The sequence below is a fragment of the Nerophis lumbriciformis genome, linkage group LG17, assembly GCF_033978685.3.
Source record: "Nerophis lumbriciformis linkage group LG17, RoL_Nlum_v2.1, whole genome shotgun sequence".
In the NCBI taxonomy this organism is placed as follows: Eukaryota; Metazoa; Chordata; class Actinopteri; order Syngnathiformes; family Syngnathidae; genus Nerophis; species Nerophis lumbriciformis.
This window is the reverse complement of record NC_084564.2, coordinates 4,967,146-4,990,000: the sequence shown is the minus strand read 5'-3', so window position 1 is coordinate 4,990,000 and position 22,855 is coordinate 4,967,146. Positions and strand designations below refer to the sequence as shown.

The 22,855-nt window shown below is 39.6% G+C and overlaps 1 protein-coding gene across 1 annotated transcript in view; it reads left to right on the top strand.

Moving 5' to 3' along the window:
* The window catches only part of LOC133614165 (P2Y purinoceptor 14), a 14,472-nt gene extending 1,382 nt beyond the window's left edge, over positions 1 to 13,090 (top strand). Inside the window, exon 2 of the mRNA XM_061971979.1 lies at positions 11,860 to 13,090. Coding sequence (XP_061827963.1) covers positions 11,862 to 12,893 — 1,032 coding nt within the window. The 5' untranslated portion in view covers positions 11,860 to 11,861 and the 3' untranslated portion in view covers positions 12,894 to 13,090. The remainder of the gene's footprint in view (positions 1 to 11,859) is intronic.
* The last annotated feature ends 9,765 nt before the right edge of the window (positions 13,091 to 22,855 follow it).

Sequence of the window (22,855 nt, the reverse complement as noted above, 5' to 3'; positions counted from 1 at the left end):
TTGGTGAAAGTTAATTCTAGATGACAAATCCCGCCTCTCACCTGGATAGCAGAAGGTCGTGGACATAAACCGAGAAGTTGGTTAACTTTGACATCCAACTTCGTGTGAAAGAAACAAAAGGATGCTCGTTTGCGGCCCTTTTTTTTTTTTTTAAACTTTTGTGAGGATTATAATTAATCTTTCATCCAGACAGGAAGATATAAACATCCAAGTGAGAGCAGACATTGTTCAGTAGGTGATTGTAGTTTGTGTATCTTTGTTTAGCACTTAGCAACACTGCTGCATGATGCTTAGTGTTTGTTGTTGGATAGTGACGTGCGATACCGCTGATTTTCTTTCCGCTCCGATACGAGTAAAATTTTGGTCGGTATCGTCGATATCAGAATCGGAAATACTTTATTAATCCCCGAGGGGAAATTAAAATGTTCAGCACAATCCCATTCAAGATCAGACAAACATTACAGGGAGACAGAACAGGATCAAACATTACAGGGAGACAGAACAGGATCAAACATTACAGGGAGACAGAACAGGATCAAACATTACAGGGAGACAGAACAGGATCAAACATTACAAGGAGATGGAACAGGATCAAACATTACAGGGAGACAGAACAGGATCAAACATTACAGGGACACAGAACAGGATCAGGGAGACAAAACAGGATCAAACATTACAGGGAGACAGAACAGGATCAAACATTACAGGGAGACAGAACAGGATCAAACATTACAGGGACACAGAACAGGATCAGGGAGACAAAACAGGATCAAACATTACAGGGAGACAGAACAGGATCAAACATTACAGGGAGACAAAACAGGATCAAACATTACAGGGAGACAGAACAGGATCAAACATTACAGGGAGACAAAACAGGATCAAACATTACAGGGAGACAGAACAGGATCAAACATTATAGGGACACAGAACAGGATCAGGGAGACAAAACAGGATCAAACATTACAGGGAGACAGAACAGGATCAAACATTACAGGGAGACAGAACAGGATCAAACATTACAGGGACACAGAACAGGATCAGGGAGACAAAACAGGATCAAACATTACAGGGAGACATAACAGGATCAAACATTACATGGAGACAAAACAGGATCAAACATTACAGGGAGACAGAACAGGATCAAACATTGCAGGGAGACAAAACAGGATCAAACATTACAGGGAGACAAAACAGGATCAAACATTACAGGGAGACAGAACAGGATCAAACATTACAGGGAGACAGAACAGGATCAAACATTACAGGGACACAGAACAGGATCAGGGAGACAAAACAGGATCAAACATTACAGGGAGACAGAACAGGATCAAACATTACAGGGAGACAAAACAGGATCAAACATTACAGGGAGACAAAACGGGATCAAACATTACAGGGAGACAGAACAGGATCAAACATTACAGGGAGACAGAACAGGATCAAACATTACAGGGACACAGAACAGGATCAGGGAGACAAAACAGGATCAAACATTACAGGGAGACAGAACAGGATCAAACATTACAGGGAGACAGAACAGGATCAAACATTACAGGGACACAGAACAGGATCAAACATTACAGGGAGACAGAACAGGATCAAACATTACAGGGAGACAGAACAGGATCAAACATTACAGGGAGACAGAACAGGATCAAACATTACAGGGAGACAGAACAGGATCAAACATTACAGGGAGACAGAACAGGATCGTTGACGGGTCTGCCAACTTCCGGCGCCCCTTACAAAAAAGGTGAGATACAGGTAAACAATGGGGTCTAAGTCTAAGCCTGGGCCCCTGGAGAGGGGGTCCAGACTGAGGTCAAGGGAAAAAAAGAACTCATCGCCATAGCACACATCCCTCTTACATGTGAGTAAGAGGGAAACATCAAACATGAAAGACCACAAAGGACATTAAAGACATTAAAAGAGCCGAGCTGATGCAACCAGACACTTCTACATACAGCTATGAATAAAAAGTAAAAGAAACATATACACTAAAACCCAGAGGTGTGGACTCGAGTCACATGACTTGGACTCCAGTCAGACTCGAGTCATGAATTTGATGACTTTAGACTCGACTTGACAAAATGTAAAAAGACTTGCAACTCGACTTAGACTTTAACATCAATGACTTGTGACTTCACTTGGACTTGAGCCTTTTGAATTGACATGACTTGACATGACTTGCTACTTTCCCCAAAACCCAAAGATGAAAAAGTTATCCGGGAGCGCTCCGTATTTTTCATTGTGTACTTGTCTATCAGCGTTGCGTGTGTCAGCTGGTGTGGTCTCAGTACAACAGCCAATCAAATTAGATCTACTTTGTTTTCATCACACAGCATTCATCCAATCAAATTGCAGGACAACCAACGAAGAAGACATGTCCAAACCACACGCCAGTGAACAAAAAATGATACCTAAAATAATTTTGTTTGGGTATAAAAATTACGAGGTGGTCAACACAAAACGGTTTGCAGTATGCAACACATGCGGTTCCAAAATGACTGATGGAGAGGCAACAACTTCCAACTTCGTCCGGCATTTGAAGTTGCACAAAGAACGGTAAGTTTTGAATGTAAGATAACGTTTATTGGCTAAGTAACGTGACTTTTATTTGCTGTGTAGTTAAATCAGTGAGGCTGTAAACTCACTGCTAACGTTATAACGTTATTGCAAACACGGGAATCTGTTGCAGTTCACTACCTTATTCATACTTTTTGTTCAGTGATTTTTTTTAAGCAGGGTTACGTTAGTCAATATATCACACGTAACGTTAGACGGCGGTCAGCAGCACCGCGTATTTTAGCCACCTAAAAAAAGACAAAAATAGTAAAATAAAGGTCAGTTAAAATGTATACTATATTATGAATATGTGTACCGTTTTAGCTAGCTTTCTGACATACTGTTGGTTGTTTACCTCAGTGGTCCCCAACCACCGGGCCGCGGCCCGGTACTGGTCCGTGGATCGATTGGTATCGGGCCGCACAAGAAATAATTTTTTCTTTTTTCTTTTTTTAATTAAATCAACATAAAAAACACAAGATACACTTACAAGTAGTGCACCAACCCAAAACAACTCTCTCCCCCCTTTTGTTCTGGGCATTGAACATGAAGACTCTTCCTTCACTGTTCCGAGTGGCCATGAGAGTCTTGGCAGTGCCTGCCTCCAGTGCTCCAGTGGAGCGAGTTTTCAGCCATGGCGGCATCATACTACGCCCCCATCGTGCACAAATGACTGACAGACTCTTGGCTAATTTGGTCTTTTGCAAATGCAATGCAGCATAGGGCCCTGACATATAAAAAGTACAACTTTTTTGTTATGTTCACGTATATGTCATGTTTTTTCAATGTTAACACTTTTGTACAAATAAGTACATTTGCACTTTATTTTTCAATGTGTTTGTTCCGTAAAGGAATGAGTTAATGTTTAAAATGACTGGTTAATAGTGCTATTATAAAGTGCAATGTCAGCACAATTTTCTTTCCTGCAATTTAAAATGCACTTGTTTTAATAAATAAATACAGCGTTTGAAAAGCATACACAATCTGTGTTAATATATTAGTCTGTGGTTAAAAGGACTTGAAAGGACTCGAAACTCAAAATGCAGGACTTAGGACTTGACTTGAGACTTTCCAGTCTTGACTTTGGACTCGACTCGGGGCTTGCCTGTCTTGACTCGGGACTTGACTCGGACTTGAGGGCAAAGACTTGAGACTTACTTGTGACTTGCAAAACAATGACTTGGTCCCACCTCTGCTAAAACCATGATGGAGGATTTTGGATGTTTTTTTTAGGGCGCACTACCCACTTTGGACGCCAGATGGCAGTAGGGTGTTTGTATATCTTAAAATGTGTTTTGTGGCTATTCCAATTTTGACCACAGCGTCAGTTGCTATGTAGAGTGGCGCTTTCCATCATTTTAAGCAGACTGCATTGCAAAATGATTAAAAGTGGGTCAGGAAGTAGCAAAAAAAAAAAAAGGCATCTGAAGCAGAGACACAGAAGGTGTGGACATGTGGAACGTCCCTAGTGGGACAGCTGTGAAGAAGTCCAAAATAGACCACATCCCATAATTGCTGTTTGTTTACCATGTGCAGTAGTCACTTGGCAGCAGGACAATCACCCCGACTGTCTCTCCCGCGGGGGGTCATGTTTGTCCACCTGTGGACGAGGGCAGCAGGAAGTGTGTGTTGGACGGCCATGACAAAGACCACCTGTGCACCTTTACTTCCAACTCTTTGCTGGCTGCAAGTTCAAGGAAGAAGGACACGTGTCACATTTCACGCCCAACATCAGGGGTCTTCAACCTTTTCCAGGCCAGGGACCCCCAAAGTGATGGAGAGATGACCCTAACCCTACTTACAAACCCCGTTTCCATATGAGTTGGGAAATTGTGTTAGATGTAAATATAAACGGAATACAATGATTTGCAAATCATTTTCAACCCATATTCAGTTGAATATGCTACAAAGACAACATATTTGATGTTCAAACTCAAAAATTTTATTTATTTTTTGCAAATAATCATTAACTTTAGAATTTGATGCCAGCAACACGTGACAAAGAAGTTGGGAAAGGTGGCAATAAATACTGATAAAGTTGAGGAATGCTCATCAAACACTTATTTGGAACATCCCACAGGTGTGCAGGCTAATTGGGAACAGGTGGGTGCCATGATTGGGTATAAAAGTAGATTCCATGAAATGCTCAGTCATTCACAAACAAGGATGGGGCGAGGGTCACCACTTTGTCAACAAATGCGTGAGCAAATTGTTGAACAGTTTAAGAAAAACCTTTCTCAACCAGCTATTGCAAGGAATTTAGGGATTTCGCCATCTACGGTCCGTAATATCATCAAAGGGTTCAGAGAATCTGGAGAAATCACTGCACGTAAGCAGCTAAGCCCGTGACCTTCCATCCCTCAGGCTGTACTGCATCAACAAGCGACATCAGTGTGTAAAGGATATCACCACATGGGCTCAGGAACACTTCAGAAACCCAATGTCAGTAACTACAGTTGGTCGCTACGTCTGTAAGTGCAAGTTAGAACTCTCCTATGCAAGGCGAAAACCGTTTTATCAACAACACCCAGAAACGCCGTCGGCTTCGCTGGGCCTGAGCTCATCTAAGATGGACTGATACAAAGTGGAAAAGTGTTCTGTGGTCTGACGAGTCCACATTTCGAATTTGTTTTTGGAAACTGTGGACGTCGTGAGAGGAAAATAACCATCCGGATTGTTATAGGCGCAAAGTTGAAAAGGCAGCATGTGTGATGGTATGGGGGTGTATTAGTGCCCGAGACATGGGTAACTTACACATCTGTGAAGGCGCCATTAATGCTGAAAGGTACATACAGGTTTTGGAGCAACATATGTTGCCATCCAAGCAACGTTACCATGGACGCCCCTGCTTATTTCAGCAAGACAATGCCAAGCCGCGTGTTACATCAACGTGGCTTCATAGTAAAAGAGTGCGGGTACTAGACTGGCCTGCCTGTAGTCCAGACCTGTCTCCCGTTGAAAATGTGTGGCGCATTATGAAGCCTAAAATAGCACAACGGAGACCCCCGGACTGTTGAACAACTTAAGCTGTACATCAAGCAAGAATGGGAAAGAATTCCACTTGAGAAGCTTCAAAAATGTGTCTCCTCAGTTCCCAAACGTTTACTGAGTGTTGTTAAAAGGAAAGGCCATGTAACACAGTGGTGAACATGCCCTTTCCCAACTACTTTGGCCATGAAATTCTAAGTTAATTATTATTTGCAAAAAAAAAAAAAAAGTTTATGAGTTTGAACATCAAATATGTTGTCTTTGTAGTGCATTCAATTGAATATGAGTTGATTAGCAAATCATTGTATTCCGTTTATATTTACATCTAACACAATTTCCCAACTCATATGGAAACGGGGTTTGTATATCGCCTGTCTAAAACGATCTTTTAAACGAAACTAAATGCACTTTGTAGGGTTGTGAACATTATAATAACATTCCACCACTTTATTCACATTTGATTCTTGATTGAAAGCCATTCTCACAATATATTGTTTGGTCGATGAATCCAAATGAAACTTTTTCCAAGCATGTTACAAAAGCTCTTCTTGGCCGCTGATGTGTGACGTGTCCACGCAGCAAGTACACGGGGAGATGGCTTAAAAATGTCTTTTTTAAAATCGATTCTTCATAATTACGATTTAGTGCTCTCGCATGGTTTGTGTGTTTCTAATTTGGACAGTTGCGACGCTGTGTTCTCGGCTCAAATGCCGATCCTGTTTGATATCCCCACTCAGTGTCCGGTTAAACTATGCGCTCCGCCTCAACGCCATACTTGCCAACCCTCACGATTTTCCCGGGAGACTCCCGAATTTCGCTGTTTTTTTTTTTTATCTCCTTTGTGTTTTTTGTTTTTTTATCTCCTTTGTGTTTTTTGTTTTTTTTTATCGTGTTGTGTTTGTGTTGTGTTGTGTTTGCTCGTTTTTCTTGTGTTATCTTTTAACCTGCATATTATACAGCACTTTGGCTCCCCCTGTGGTCAATTTTAAATGTGCTTTATAAATACATTTGATTTAATTTGATTAATAAGTAGGAATAAGAATCGTAATTTGGATGCGAGTCGGTTTTCACCTTGCTATGAAATACTAGGATATTTAAATACTGTAGTATAGTCTTGCTAATCGCTAGTTGGCAACTAAATCAAATCAACTTTATTTATAGCAACTAGTGCGATAATTGCCAACTAGCAACTAGTGCGATAATTGCCAACTAGCAACTAGTGCGATAATTGCCCACTAGCAACTAGTGCGATTATTGCCCACTAGCAACTAGTGCGATAATTGCCCACTAGCAACTAGTGCGATAATTGACCACTAGCAACTAGTGCGATAATTGCCCACTAGCAACTAGTGCGATAATTGCCCACTAGCAACTAGTGCGATAATTGCCCTCTAGCAACTAGTGCGATAATTGCCAACTAGCAACTAGTGCGATAATTGCCAACTAGCAACTAGTGCGATAATTGCCCACTAGCAACTAGTGCGATAATTGCCCATTAGCAACTGGTGCGATAATTGCCAACTAGCAACTAGTGCGATAATTGCCCACTAGCAACTAGTGCGATAATTGCCCACTAGCAACTAGTGCGATAATTGCCAACTAGCAACTAGTGCGATAATTGTCAACTAGTGCGATAATTGCCAACTAGCAACTAGTGCGATAATTGCCCACTAGCAACTAGTGCGATATTTGCCCACTAGCAACTAGTGCGATATTTGCCCACTAGCAACTAGTGCGATATTTGCCCACTAGCAACTAGTGCGATATTTGCCCACTAGCAACTAGTGCGATAAATGCCAACTAGCAACTAGTGCGATAATTGCCAACTAGCAACTAGTGCGATAATTGCCAACTAGCAACTAGTGCGATAATTGCCCACTAGCAACTAGTGCGATAATTGCCAACTAGCAACTAGTGCGATAATTGCCCACTAGCAACTAGTGCGATAATTGCCAACGAGCAACTAGTGCGATAATTGCCCACTAGCAACTAGTGCGATAACTGCCAACTAGCAACTAGTGCGATAATTGCCCACTAGCAACTAGTGCGATTATTGCCAACTAGCAACTAGTGCGATAATTGCCCTACTAGCAACTAGTGCGATAATTGCCAACTAGCAACTAGTGCGATAATTGCCCACTAGCAACTAGTGCGATAATTGCCAACGAGCAACTAGTGCGATAATTGCCCACTAGCAACTAGTGCAATAATTGCCAACTAGCAACTAGTGCGATAATTGCCCACTAGCAACTAGTGCGATAATTGCCAACTAGCAACTAGTGCGATAATTGCCCACTAGCAACTAGTGCGATAATTGCCAACGAGCAACTAGTGCGATAATTGCCCACTAGCAACTAGTGCGATAATTGCCAACTAGCAACTAGTGCGATAATTGCCAACTAGCAACTAGTGCGATAATTGCCCACTAGCAACTAGTGCGATAATTGCCCAATAGCAACTAGTGCGATAACTGCCCACTAGCAACTAATGCGATAATTGCCCACTAGCAACTAGTGCGATAATTGCCAACTAGCAACTAGTGCGATAATTGCCCACTAGCAACTAGTGCGATAATTGCCAACTAGCAACTAGTGCGATAATTGCCAACTAGCAACTAGTGCGATAATTGCCCACTAGCAACTAGTGCGATATTTGCCCACTAGCAACTAGTGCGATATTTGCCCACTAGCAACTAGTGCGATATTTGCCCACTAGCAACTAGTGCGATATTTGCCCACTAGCAACTAGTGCGATAAATGCCAACTAGCAACTAGTGCGATAATTGCCAACTAGCAACTAGTGCGATAATTGCCAACTAGCAACTAGTGCGATAATTGCCCACTAGCAACTAGTGCGATAATTGCCAACTAGCAACTAGTGCGATAATTGCCCACTAGCAACTAGTGCGATAATTGCCAACGAGCAACTAGTGCGATAATTGCCCACTAGCAACTAGTGCGATAACTGCCAACTAGCAACTAGTGCGATAATTGCCCACTAGCAACTAGTGCGATTATTGCCAACTAGCAACTAGTGCGATAATTGCCCTACTAGCAACTAGTGCGATAATTGCCAACTAGCAACTAGTGCGATAATTGCCCACTAGCAACTAGTGCGATAATTGCCAACGAGCAACTAGTGCGATAATTGCCCACTAGCAACTAGTGCAATAATTGCCAACTAGCAACTAGTGCGATAATTGCCCACTAGCAACTAGTGCGATAATTGCCAACTAGCAACTAGTGCGATAATTGCCCACTAGCAACTAGTGCGATAATTGCCAACGAGCAACTAGTGCGATAATTGCCCACTAACAACTAGTGCGATAATTGCCAACTAGCAACTAGTGCGATAATTGCCAACTAGCAACTAGTGCGATAATTGCCAACTAGCAACTAGTGCGATAATTGCCAACTAGCAACTAGTGCGATAATTGCCCACTAGCAACTAGTGCGATAATTGCCCACTAGCAACTAGTGCGATAATTGCCAACTAGCAACTAGTGCGATAATTGCCCACTAGCAACTAGTGCGATAATTGCCCACTAGCAACTAGTGCGATAATTGCCCACTAGCAACTAGTGCGATAATTGCCCACTAGCAACTAGTGCGATAATTGCCAACTAGCAACTAGTGCGATAATTGCCAACTAGCAACTAGTGCGATAATTGCCAACTAGCAACTAGTGCGATAATTGCCAACTAGCAACTAGTGCGATAATTGCCCACTAGCAACTAGTGCGATAATTGCCCACTAGCAACTAGTGCGATAATTGCCAACTAGCAACTAGTGAGATAATTGCCCACTAGCAACTAGTGCGATAATTGCCAACGAGCAACTAGTGCGATAATTGCCCACTAGCAACTAGTGCGATAATTGCCCACTAGCAACTAGTGCGATAATTGCCCACTAGCAACTAGTGCGATAATTGCCCACTAGCAACTAGCGCGATAATTGCCAACTAGCAACTAGTGCGATAATTGCCCACTAGCAACTAGTGCGATAATTGCCAACTAGCAACTAGTGAGATAATTGCCCTACTAGCAACTAGTGCGATAATTGCCAACGAGCAACTAGTGCGATAATTGCCCACTAGCAACTAGTGCGATAATTGCCCACTAGCAACTAGTGCGATAATTGCCCACTAGCAACTAGTGCGATAATTGCCCACTAGCAACTAGCGCGATAATTGCCCACTAGCAACTAGTGCGATAATTGCCCACTAGCAACTAGTGCGATAATTGCCAACGAGCAACTAGTGCGATAATTGCCCACTAGCAACTAGTGCGATAATTGCCCACTAGCAACTAGTGCGATAATTGCCAACTAGCAACTAGTGCGATAATTGCCCACTAGCAACTAGTGCGATAATTGCCCACTAGCAACTAGTGCGATAATTGCCCACTAGCAACTGGTGCGATAATTGCCCACTAGCAACTAGTGCGATAATTGCCCACTAGCAACTAGTGCGATAATTGACCACTAGCAACTAGTGCGATAATTGACCACTAGCAACTAGTGCGATAATTGTCCACTAGCAACTAGTGCGATAATTGACCACTAGCAACTAGTGCGATAATTGCCCACTAGCAACTAGTACGATAATTGCCCACTAGCAACTAGTGCGATAATTGCCCACTAGCAACTAGTGCGATAATTACCAACTAGCAACTAGTGCGATAATTGCCCACTAGCAACTAGTGCGATAATTGCCCACTAGCAACTAGTGCGATATTTGCCAACTACCAACTAGTGCGATAATTGCCCACTAGCAACTAGTGCGATAATTGCCCAATAGCAACTAGTGCGATAACTGCCCACTAGCAACTAGTGCGATAATTGCCCACTAGCAACTTGTGCGATAATTGCCAACTAGCAACTAGTGCGATAATTGCCCTCTAGCAACTAGTGCGATAATTGCCAACTAGCAACTAGTGCGATAATTGCCAACTAGCAACTAGTGCGATAATCGCTATTTTACAAATAGCGCACTAATTGCTAGTTTGCAACTCACACGATCATTTTCACAGCAACTAGGGTGCTAATTGCTAGCTAGCAACTAGCGCGATAATTGCTAGCTGGCAGCAAGTGTGATAATTGCTGGCTGACAATTAGCATGCTAATTGATACTTGGCAACTAGCGTAATGATTGCTCGCTGGCAACTTGCGCCAAAATTGTTAGTTGGCAACTGGTGCGATACTTGCTAGCTCGCGACTACCGCGGTAATTGCCAGCTGCCAACTGGCTCGCTAAGTGCTATCTTGCAAATTGCGCACTAGTTGCTAGTTTGCAACTCACACGACTTTTTTCACAGCAACAAGGGTGCTAATTGCTAGCTAGCAACTAGCGCGATAGTTGCTAGCTGCCAACTAGCTCGCCAATTGCTATCTTGCAGATAGCGCACTGATTGCTAATTTGCAACTCACACGATAATTGGTCACAGCAACCAGGGCTAATTGCTAGCTGGCAACAAGTGTTATAATTGCTAGCTGACAAATAGCATGCTAAATGCTACTTGGCAACTAGCGTGATGGTTGCTAGCTGGCAGCAAGTGTGATAATTGCTTGCTGACAACTAGCGCGATAATTATTAGCTGGCAACCAGAGTGCTAATCGCTACCTGGCAACTAGCATGATGACCGCTATCTGGCAAGTAGTGCGATAATTGCCAGCTAGCAACCTGCGCATTAATCGCTACCTGGCAACTAGCACGATTATTGCTAGCTGGCAACTAACGCCATAATTGATAGCTGGCAACTAGCACAACAATTGCTCGCTGGCAACTAGCGCCATAACCACCAGGTGGCAGCTAGCGTGATTATTGCTAACTAGCAAGTTGCAACTAGCATGATAATCGCTAGCTACCAACTAGCACAATTATTGCTAGCTGGCAACTAGAACCATTATCTTCAGCTGGCAACAGGCACCATAATTGCTAGCTGGTGACTAGCGCAATAATCGCTAGCTAGGGACTAGCGCAATAATCGCTAGCTAGGGACTAGCACAATAATCGCTAGCTAGGGGCTAGTGTAATAATCGCTAGCTAGGGGCTAGTGTAATAATCGCTAGCTAGGCACTAGCGTAATAATCGCTAGCTGGGGAGTAGCATGATATTTGCTAGCTATCCTAAATGCTAAAATGAATATAGTTATCTAAAATAATATAAAACTATATACACTCCCTCCTTGTAGTACCTCTGAGCCACCCCTAGGGGGCCAAGACCCCTGTTAAAGACCGCTGCGCTACGTTTAATTGATAGATTTGACTTGTTGAGAAGTTTTCACTCTCCACTTTCCACTTCTCAGGGATGGACGGCATCAACTCCACCGGCCTCCCCGCCAACCAGTCCGACTTCGGCAGCGTCTTCACCCATCAGGTGCTCCCCTCGCTCTATTTCGTCATCTTCCTGGTGGGCGTGCCCCTCAACGGCGTGGCCGCCTGGATCTTCTTCCGAGTTCCCAACGACTCGGCTCTGGTGGTCTACCTGAAGAACATGGCGGTGGCCGACCTGCTCATGCTGGCCACCTTCCCCTTCAGGGTGGCGGTGGAGCTGGGGCTGGGCGGGTGGCACCTGCAGGTGGCGTTGTGCCGCTACACCTCGGTGCTCTTCTACTCGTCCATGTATGTGTGCATCTTCTTCATGGGCCTCATCAGCCTGGAGCGCTACGTCAAGATTGTGCGACGCGCCTGGCCGGCCCTCCTGCTACAGAGCGCGGGCGTGGCCAGGGTGGTGGCGCTGCTCAGCTGGAGCCTCCTCCTCTTCCTCTGCGTGCTCCCCAACGCCTTGCTGACCAGCCAGCCGGGCGACGAGGAGAGCTCTTGGAACTGCATGCTGCTGAAGAGCCCGCTGGGGGTGGAGTGGCACCAGGCGACCGCCCACTTCAGCGTGGTGCTCTTCTGGCTCACCCTGTTGGTTCTGGCCTTCTGTTACGCCTCCATCGCCCGGCGCCTGCGCCAGTCGTACCGCAGGGTGCGCCGCGACAGCGCCGACGTGCGCCGCAAGTCCAACCGCAGCATCTTCTGCCTCCTGGCCGTCTTCTTCGTGTGCTTCGTGCCTTACCACGTCTGCCGGGTGCCCTACACGCTCAGCCAGATGCCGGACTCGGGCTTCAACCAGGCCTCGCGCTTCTGGCTCTTCCACCTCAAGGAGGGAACGCTCTTCCTGTCCGCCCTCAACGTCTGCCTCGACCCCGTCATCTACTTCCTCATGTGCCAAACGTTCCGAGAGTCGCTCCTCAGGAAGCTGTCGGCGAGACAGAGGCTCGTGTCCGTCACCACACCCCCCGGCCTGGACACCGTGCCGGGGGGGACACGTGGCGCAGGAGCAGGTGTGCATTAGAGGGAACGAGGACGCTCGAGTCAAAGCCAAGCAGGACGGCTTGCAGACCCAAAGAGGAAGTGGAGCGGCGACACCAGACTGCTGACAAGAGTCACGCTCGTCTTGTCATGGAGAAGACGCTTGGTTTGCCCGCGGCTCGCTGGCATAAAAGCAGAAGGCACAAGACATTGAAACAACCTTGAGAACTTGTTCAATTAGTTTCTGACGTTGGGCAACTCAAACCTAACGTTGAAACAACATGTTTTTGACGACGTTTAATCAATGTCAGGTTCTGACGTTGATTTGACCATTGAAATTTGGTCATTTCCCAACCAATACTCTACAACACAAACACAACGTTGAAAACAACATGCTTTTTGATGATGTTTAATCAATGTTGGGGTCTGACGTTGATTTGACCATTGAAATTTGATCATTTTCCAACCAATATTCTACAACTTGAACCTAACATTGAAAACAACATGCTTTTTTTGATGTTTAATCAATGTTGGGTTCTGACGTTAATTTGACCATTGAAATTTGGTCATTTCCCAACCAATATTCTACAACACAAATACAACGTTGAAACAACATACCTTTTGACGACGTTTAATCAATGTCATGTTGTGACGTTGATTTGACCATTGAAATTTGGTCATTTCCCAACCAATATTTTACAACTTGAACCTAACGTTGAAACAACATGCTTTTTTTCTACGTTTATTCAATATTGGGTTATGACGTTAATTTGACCATTGAAATTTGGTTATTTCCCAAACAATATTTTACAACTTGAACCTAACGTTGAAACAACATGCTTTTTTTGATGTTTAATCAATGTTGAGTTCTGACGTTAATTTGACCATTGAAATTTGGTCATTTTACAACCAATATTTTACAACACAAATACAACGTTGAAACAACATGCTTTTTTTCTACGTTTAATCAATATTGGGTTCTGACGTTGATTTGACCATTGAAATTTGGTCATTTCCCAACCAATATTCTACAACACAAACACAACGTTGAAACAACATGCTTTTTGACGACGTTTATTCAATGTTAGGTTCTGACGTTAATTTAACCATTGAAATTTGGTCATTTTACAACCAATATTCTACAACTGCGACCTAACGTTGAAACAACATGCTTTTTTTTATGTTTAATCAATGTTGGGTTCTGACGTTAATTTGACCATTGAAATTTGGTCATTTCCCAAACAATATTTTACAACTCAAACCTAGCGTTGAAACAACATGCTTTTTGATGACTTTTAATCAATGTTAGGTTGTAACGTTGATTTGACCATTGAAATTTGGTCATTTTCCAACCAATATTCTACAACACAAATACAACGTTGAAACAACATGCTTTTTGATGACGTTTAATCAATGTTGGGTTCTGACATTGATTTGACCATTGAAATTTGGTCATTTTCCACCCAGTATTTTGCAACTGGAACCTAACGTTGAAACAACATGCTTTTTTTTCGACGTTTAATCAATATTGGGTTCTGATGTTAATTTGACCATTGAAATTTGGTTATTTCCCAACCAATATTTTACAACTCAAACCTAGCGTTGAAACAACATGCTTTTTGACAACGTTTAATCAATGTTGGGTTCTGACTTTAATTTGACCATTGAAATTTGGTTGTAACGTTGATTTGACCATTGAAATGTTGGTCATTTTCCAACCAATATTCTACAACATAAACACAACGTTGAAACAACATGCTTTTTTCGACATTTAATCAATGTTGGGTTCTGACGTTAATTTGACCATTGAAATTTGGTCATTTTACAACCAATATTTTACAACTTGAACCTAACGTTGAAACAACATGCTCTTTGACAACGTTTAATCAATGTCAGGTTGTGACGTTGATTTGACCATTGAATTTTAGTCATTTTCCAACCAATATTCTACAACACAAATACAACGTTGAAACAACATGCTTTTTGCAATTGTTGATTTGACCATTGAAATTTGGTAATTTTACAACCAATATTTTGCAACTGGAACCTAACGTTGAAACAACATGCTTTTTTTTTTCGACGTTTAATCAATATTGGGTTCTGATGTTGATTTGACCATTGAAATTTGGTCATTTCCCAAACAATATTCTACAACACAAATACAACATTGAAACAACATGCTTTTTGACGATGTTTAGTCAATGTTGGGTTCTGACTTTAATTTGACCATTGAAATTTGGTTATTTCCCAACCAATATTTTACAACTCAAACCTAACGTTGAAACAACATGCTTTTTGACGACGTTTATTCAATGTCAGGTTCTGACATTGATTTGATCATTGAAATGTTGTCAGTTTCCAACCAATATTCTACAACACAAATACAACGTTGAAACAACATGCTTTTTGATGACGTTTAATCAATGCCATGTTGTGACGTTGATTTGACCATTGAAATTTGTTCATTTTCCAACCAATATTCTACAACACAAATACAACGTTGAAACAACATGCTTTTTGATGATGTTTAATCAATGTTGGGTTCTGACGTTGATTTGACCATTGAAATTTGGTCATTTTCCAACCAATATTTTACAACTTGAACCTAACGTTGAAAAATCATGCTTTTTTTCGACGTTTAATCAATATTGGGTTCTGATGTTAATTTGACAATTGAAATTTGGTTATTTCCCAAACAATATTTTGCAACTGGAACCTAACGTTGAAACAACATGCTTTTTGACGACATTTGATCAATGTTGGGTTCTGACGTTAATTTGACCATTGAAATTTGGTTATTTCCCAAACAATATTTTACAACTCAAACCTAACGTTGAAACATTATGCTTTTTGATGACGTTTAATCAATGTTGGGTTCTGACGTTGATTTAACCATTGAAATTTGGTCATTTTCCAACCAATATTTTGCAACTGGAACCTAACGTTGAAACAACATGCTTTTTGACGACGTTTAATCAATGTCATGTTCTGACGTTGATTTAACCATTGAAATTTGGTCATTTTCCAACCAATATTTTGCAACTGGAACCTAACGTTGAAACAACATGCTTTTTTTTCTCGACATTTAATCAATGTTGGGTTCTGACTTTAATTTGACCATTGAAATCTGGTTATTTCCCAACCAGTATTTTACAACTCAAACCTAACGTTGAAACAACATGCTTTTTGACGACGTTTATTCAATATCATGTTGTGACGTTGATTTGACCATTGAAATGTTGTCATTTCCCAACCAATATTCTACAACACAAACATAGCGTTGAAACAACATGCTTTTTGACGATGTTTAGTCAATGTTGGCTTCTGACGTTAATTTGACCATTGAAATTTGGTTATTTCCCAACCAATATTTTACAACTCAAACCTAGCGTTGAAACAACATGCTTTTTGACGACGTTTAATCAATGCCATGTTGTGACATTGATTTGACCATTGAAATGTTGTCATTTCCCAACCAATATTCTACAACACAAACACAACGTTGAAACAACATGCTTTTTGATGATGTTTAATCAATGTTGGGTTCTGACGTTGATTTGATCATTGAAATTTGGTCATTTTCCAACCAATATTCTACAACTTGAACCTAACATTGAAAACAACATGCTTTTTTTGATGTTTAATCAATGTTGGGTTCTGACGTTAATTTGACCATTGAAATTTGGTCATTTTCCAACCAATATTTTGCAACTTGAACCTAACGTTGAAACAACATGCTTTTTGACGACGTTTAATCAATGCCATGTTGTGACATTGATATGACCATTGAAATTTGGTCATTTCCCAACCAAAATTCTACAACACAAATACAACGTTGAAAGAACATGCTTTTTGACGACGTTTATTCAATGTTAGGTTTGATGTTAATTTGACCATTGAATTTTAGTCATTTTCCAACCAATATTCTACAACACAAATACAACGTTGAAACAACATACTTTTTGATGACGTTTAATCAATGTTGGGTTTGACGTTAATTTGACCATTGAAATTTGGTTATTTCCCAACCAATATTTTACAACTCAAACCTAACGTTGACACATCATGCTTTTTGATGACGTTTATTCAATGTCAGGTTATGACATTGATTTGACCATTGAAATGTTGTCATTTTCCAACCAATATTCTACAACACAAATACAACGTTGAAACAACATGCTTTTTGACGACGTTTAATCAATGTTGGGTTCTGACGTTGATTTGACCATTGAAATTTGGTCATTTTACAACCAGTATTTTACAACTCAAACCTAACATTGAAACAACATGCTTTTTGACAACGTTTAATCAATGCCATGTTGTGACGTTGATTTGACCATTGAAATTTGGTTATTTCCCAACCAATATTCTACAACACAAATACAACGTTGAAACAACATGCTTTTTGACGACGTTTATTCAATGTTAGGTTCTGACGTTGATTTGACCATTGAAATTTGGTCATTTTCCAACCAATATTTTGCAATCGGAACCTAACGTTGAAACAACATGCTTTTTTTTCGACGTTTAATCAATATTGGATTCTGACGTTAATTTGACCATTGAAATTTGGTTATTTCCCAACCAGTATTTTACAACTCAAACCTAACGTTGAAACAACATGCTTTTTGACAACGTTTAATCAATGCCATGTTCTGACGTTGATTTAACCATTGAAATTTGGTCATTTCCCAACCAATATTCTACAACACAAATACAACGTTGAAACAACATGCTTTTTGATGACGTTTAATCAATGTTGGGTTCTGACGTTGATTTGACCATTGAAATTTGGTAATTTTCCAACCAGTATTTTGCAACTGGAACCTAACGTTGAAACAACATGCTTTTTTTTTCTCGACGTTTAATCAATATTGGGTTCTGATGTTAATTTGACCATTGAAATTTGGTTATTTCCCAAACAATATTTTACAACTCAAACCTAACGTTGAAACAACATGCTTTTTGACGACGTTTAATCAATGTCATGTTCTGACGTTGATTTGACCATTGAAATTTTGGTAATTTTCCAACCAGAATTTTACAACACAAATACAATGTTAAAACAACGTACTTTTTGACAATGTTTATTCAATGCAATGTTGTGATGTTGATTTGACCATTGAAATTTTGGTCATTTCCCAACCAATATTCTACAACACAAACACAACGTTGAAAAAACATGCTTTTTGATGATGTTTAATCAATGTTGGGTTCTGACGTTTATTTGACCATTGAAATGTTGTCATTTCCCGACCAATATTCTACAACACAAATACAACGTTGAAAACAACATGCTTTTTGACGACGTTTGATCAATGTTGGGTTCTGACGTTAATTTGACCATTGAAATTTTGGTAATTTTCCAACCAGAATTTTACAACACAAATACAATGTTAAAACAACATACTTTTTGACAATGTTTATTCAATGCAATGTTGTGATGTTGATTTGACCATTGAAATTTTGGTCATTTCCCAACCAATATTCTACAACACAAACACAACGTTGAAAAAACATGCTTTTTGATGATGTTTAATCAATGTTGGGTTCTGACGTTTATTTGACCATTGAAATGTTGTCATTTCCCGACCAATATTCTACAACACAAATACAACGTTGAAAACAACATGCTTTTTGACGACGTTTGATCAATGTTGGGTTCTGACGTTAATTTGACCATTGAAATTTTGGTAATTTTCCAACCAGAATTTTACAACACAAATACAATGTTAAAACAACATACTTTTTGACAATGTTTATTCAATGCAATGTTGTGATGTTGATTTGACCATTGAAATTTTGGTCATTTCCCAACCAATATTCTACAACACAAATACAACGTTGAAACAACATGCTTTTTGATGACGTTTAATCAATATTGGGTTCTGATGTTAATTTGACCATTGAAATTTGGTCATTTCCCTACCAATATTTTACAACTTGAACCTAGCGTTGAAACAACATGCTTTTTGACAACGTTTAATCAATGCCATGTTGTGACGTTGATTTGACCATTGAAATTTGGTCATTTCCCAACTAATATTCTACAACACAAATACAACATTGAAACAACATGCTTTTTGATGACGTTTAATCAATGTTGGGTTCTGACGTTGATTTGACCATTGAAATTTGGTAATTTTCCAACCAATATTTTACAACTTGAACCTAACGTTGAAACAACATGCTTTTTGACAACGTTGAATCAATGTCGGGTTCTGACGTTGATTTGACCATTGAAATTTTGGTATTTTACAACCAATATTTTACAACTTGAACCTAACGTTGAAACAATATGCTTTTTGACGACGTTTAATCAATGTCAGGTTGTGTCGTTGATTTGACCATTGAAATTTGGTTATTTCCCAAACAATATTTTACAACTTGAACCTAACGTTGAAACAACATGCTTTTTGACAACGTTTAATCAATGTTGGGTTCTGACGTTGATTTGACCATTGAAATTTGGTTATTTTCCAACCAATATTCTACAACACAAATACAACGTTGAAACAACATGCTTTTTGACGACGTTTAATCAATGTTGGGTTCTGACGTTGATTTGACCATTGAAATTTGGTCATTTTCCACCCAATATTTTGCAACTTGAACCTAACGTTGAAACAACATGCTTTTTGACGACATTTATTCAATATCATGTTCTGACGTTGATTTGACCATTGAAATTTGGTCATTTCCCTACCAATATTTTACAACTTGAACCTAACGTTGAAACAACATGCTTTTTGACAACGTTTAATCAATGTCATGTTCTGACGTTGATTTGACCATTGAAATTTGGTCATTTCCCAACCAATATTCTACAACACAAACACAACGTTGAAACAACATACTTTTTGACGACATTTAATCAATGTTAGGTTCTGACGTTGATTTGACCATTGAAATTTGGTCATTTTACAACCAATATTTTACAACTTGAACCTAACGTTGAAACAACATGCTTTTTTTCGACGTTTAATCAATGTTGGGTTCTGACGTTAATTTGACCATTGAAATTTGGTCATTTCCCAACCAATATTTTACAACTTGAACCTAACGTTGAAACAACATGCTTTTTTTCGACGTTTATTCAATATTGGGTTGTGACGTTGATTTGACCATTGAAATTTGGTTATTTCCCAACCAATATTCTACAACACAAATACAACGTTGAAACAACATGCTTTTTGACGACGTTTATTCAATGTTAGGTTCTGGCGTTGATTTGACCATTGAATTTTGGTAATTTTCCAACCAATATTCTACAACACAAATACAACGTTGAAACAACATGCTTTTTGATGACGTTTAATCAATATTGGGTTCTGACGTTGATTTGACCATTGAAATTTGGTCATTTCCCAACCAATATTTTACAACACAAATACAACGTTGAAACAACATGCTTTTTGATGACGTTTAATCAATGTTGGGTTCTGACATTGATTTAACCATTGAAATTTGGTCATTTTACAACCAATATTTTGCAACTGGAACCTAACGTTGAAACAACATGCTTTTTTTTCGACGTTTAATCAATATTGGGTTCTGACGTTAATTTGACCATTGAAATTTGGTTATTTCCCAACCAGTATTTTACAACTCAAACCTAACGTTGAAACAACATGCTCTTTGATGACGTTTAATCAATGTTGGGTTCTGACGTTGATTTGACCATTGACATTTGGTTATTTCCCAACCAATACTCTACAACACAAATACAACGTTGAAACAACATGCTTTTTGACGACGTTTAATCAATGTCATGTTCTGACGTTGATTTGACCATTGAAATTTGGTCATTTCCCAACCAATATTTTACAACTTGAACCTAACGTTGAAACAACATGCTTTTTTTCTACGTTTAATCAATATTGGGTTCTGACGTTAATTTGACCATTGAAATTTGGTTATTTCCCAACCAGTATTTTACAACTCAAACCTAACGTTGAAACAACATGCTTTTTGACAACGTTTAATCAATTTCATGTTGTGACGTTGATTTGACCATTGAAATTTGGTCATTTCCCAACCAACAACGTGGATCCAACGTTAAGACATCGACGTTGTCTCAATGTACAAAGACAACTATTTTTCAACCTTGTTTCAAAGTCCGTTGCATCAATGTCTTGTGCCTGCTGGGTTTATTAAGTGTTACACTGGAGTGCTGTTACGTCATTTGTTCATTTTAGGCCATGTTGGCGTTGAGACAACTAACAAAAGTCACTTCAGGAAGTGAAAATAAAAAATATCTTCTCAGACGACTTTCTTCAGTCGATGAGAGCAGTGGTTCTCGACTTTTATCACCAAGTTTTGCCTCAGAAAAAGCTCCAAGTGCCACTATAACGACCAACATTAAAATACAGTAGCATTGTAGACCGAAGTAGTCGTTAAAAACAAGGCAGAGGTTTTATTTAGCAAGTATATTTCATATGTTTTGTCACTGTAACGCCTGGTTTAGATCAGTGTTTCTTAACCATTGTTGGGCCGCGAGCGCCCCCTAGAGAGCCGTCATTAAATATCTTTTTTTACGGGCCGCAGCGGTACTCAATTGCAGCACACTTTTCCACCACTTGCGGCAGTAATGACAATATCAAACAGAAGTCTGGAGCTAAAGTCATAGAGAAGTTTAAGCGCAAGAATTATGACTAAATCGGTGAAACATGTGCATATACATATTATTGACAGTTTACTTCAGAAACATAGATTTTTATTAATTTAGTTAGAAAGTATTTAGTTTAGCACTGCCTAATTGTATATAAATTTGTTTTTCATCAGTTTTAATGCGTACCTTCTTTTGCAGTGTATTTGATTAGTATTTGTTTTTGTAATTAGCCTGACCAAAGCCTTGATAATAATCTTTGTGATTAACACAAGCTTTCATACCATTTGGCAAGATTGTAAACAGGAAGTAAGTTAGATATTATTATTGAATATGATTAAAATCAAGAGTAAGATGACTAATTCAGTGTTTGTATTTGAGCGGGGGCCCCGCGCCCCTCTGTAGTGGAAAAGTTGGTCCCCGGGTGATTCACTCGTGAAGAGTCGTTTACATTGATTTATACCAAGGGTATCCAACGTAGGGCCCTAGGGCCATTTGAGGCCCACAGCTTAATTTTTTTTTACCAGCCTGTGGCACAAAAAAAACCAACAACAACATAATAAAGTGGAATAGAAGAGCAAACCGGTGAAATGTAACGAGAACAAGTTGCAAAGTTGACTCTAATAATAATAATAATTTTTCTTTAAAACTGTCATTGCTCAAAAAATAATAATGAATCAAAGTCAATGTTATGAATTATTGACCTATTCAGGGCTCCAATTACTCATACTTGCCAACCTTGAGACCTCCGATTTCGGGAGGTGGGGGGTGAGGGCGTGGTCGGGGGTGGGGCAGGGCGTGGTTGGGGGCGTGGTTAAGAGGGGAGGAGTATATTGACAGCTAGAATTCACCAAGTCAAGTATTTTATATGTATATATATATATATATATATATATATATATATATATATATATATATATATATATATATATATATTTATTTATATATATTTATACATCCTGAAAATATGCAAACAAAACTGTGTTTAGATAATTGATACTTCAAACTTGCATAAATAAATATTAAGGAATATAACATAACTTGGCTTCTGAGAGCTTCAAAATGTAATGAATAAAATGCTAAAGTCTCTGATAAACAAGCAATTATTTTAGTAATTAAATATGGTCATTTTAAATGAATTATTAGGATAATTTAAAATTAATTATTTCAAATATGTTTATTTTAATGTATAATTCTAATGCCTGGATGTAATAAGGAGTCAGAAAAAATACAATTAATTTTGATGTTTTTAGCAAAATATAGTAAAAATGTATTTAGTTTTTTTTTTTTATTATTATTAATAAATATATTTATTTGTAGGTAAGATAAACATAATACAATTTATCTCTAGTCTGGATGATTTATTTCTTGTCACCCAGTTGTCCTCCCATCGTGGA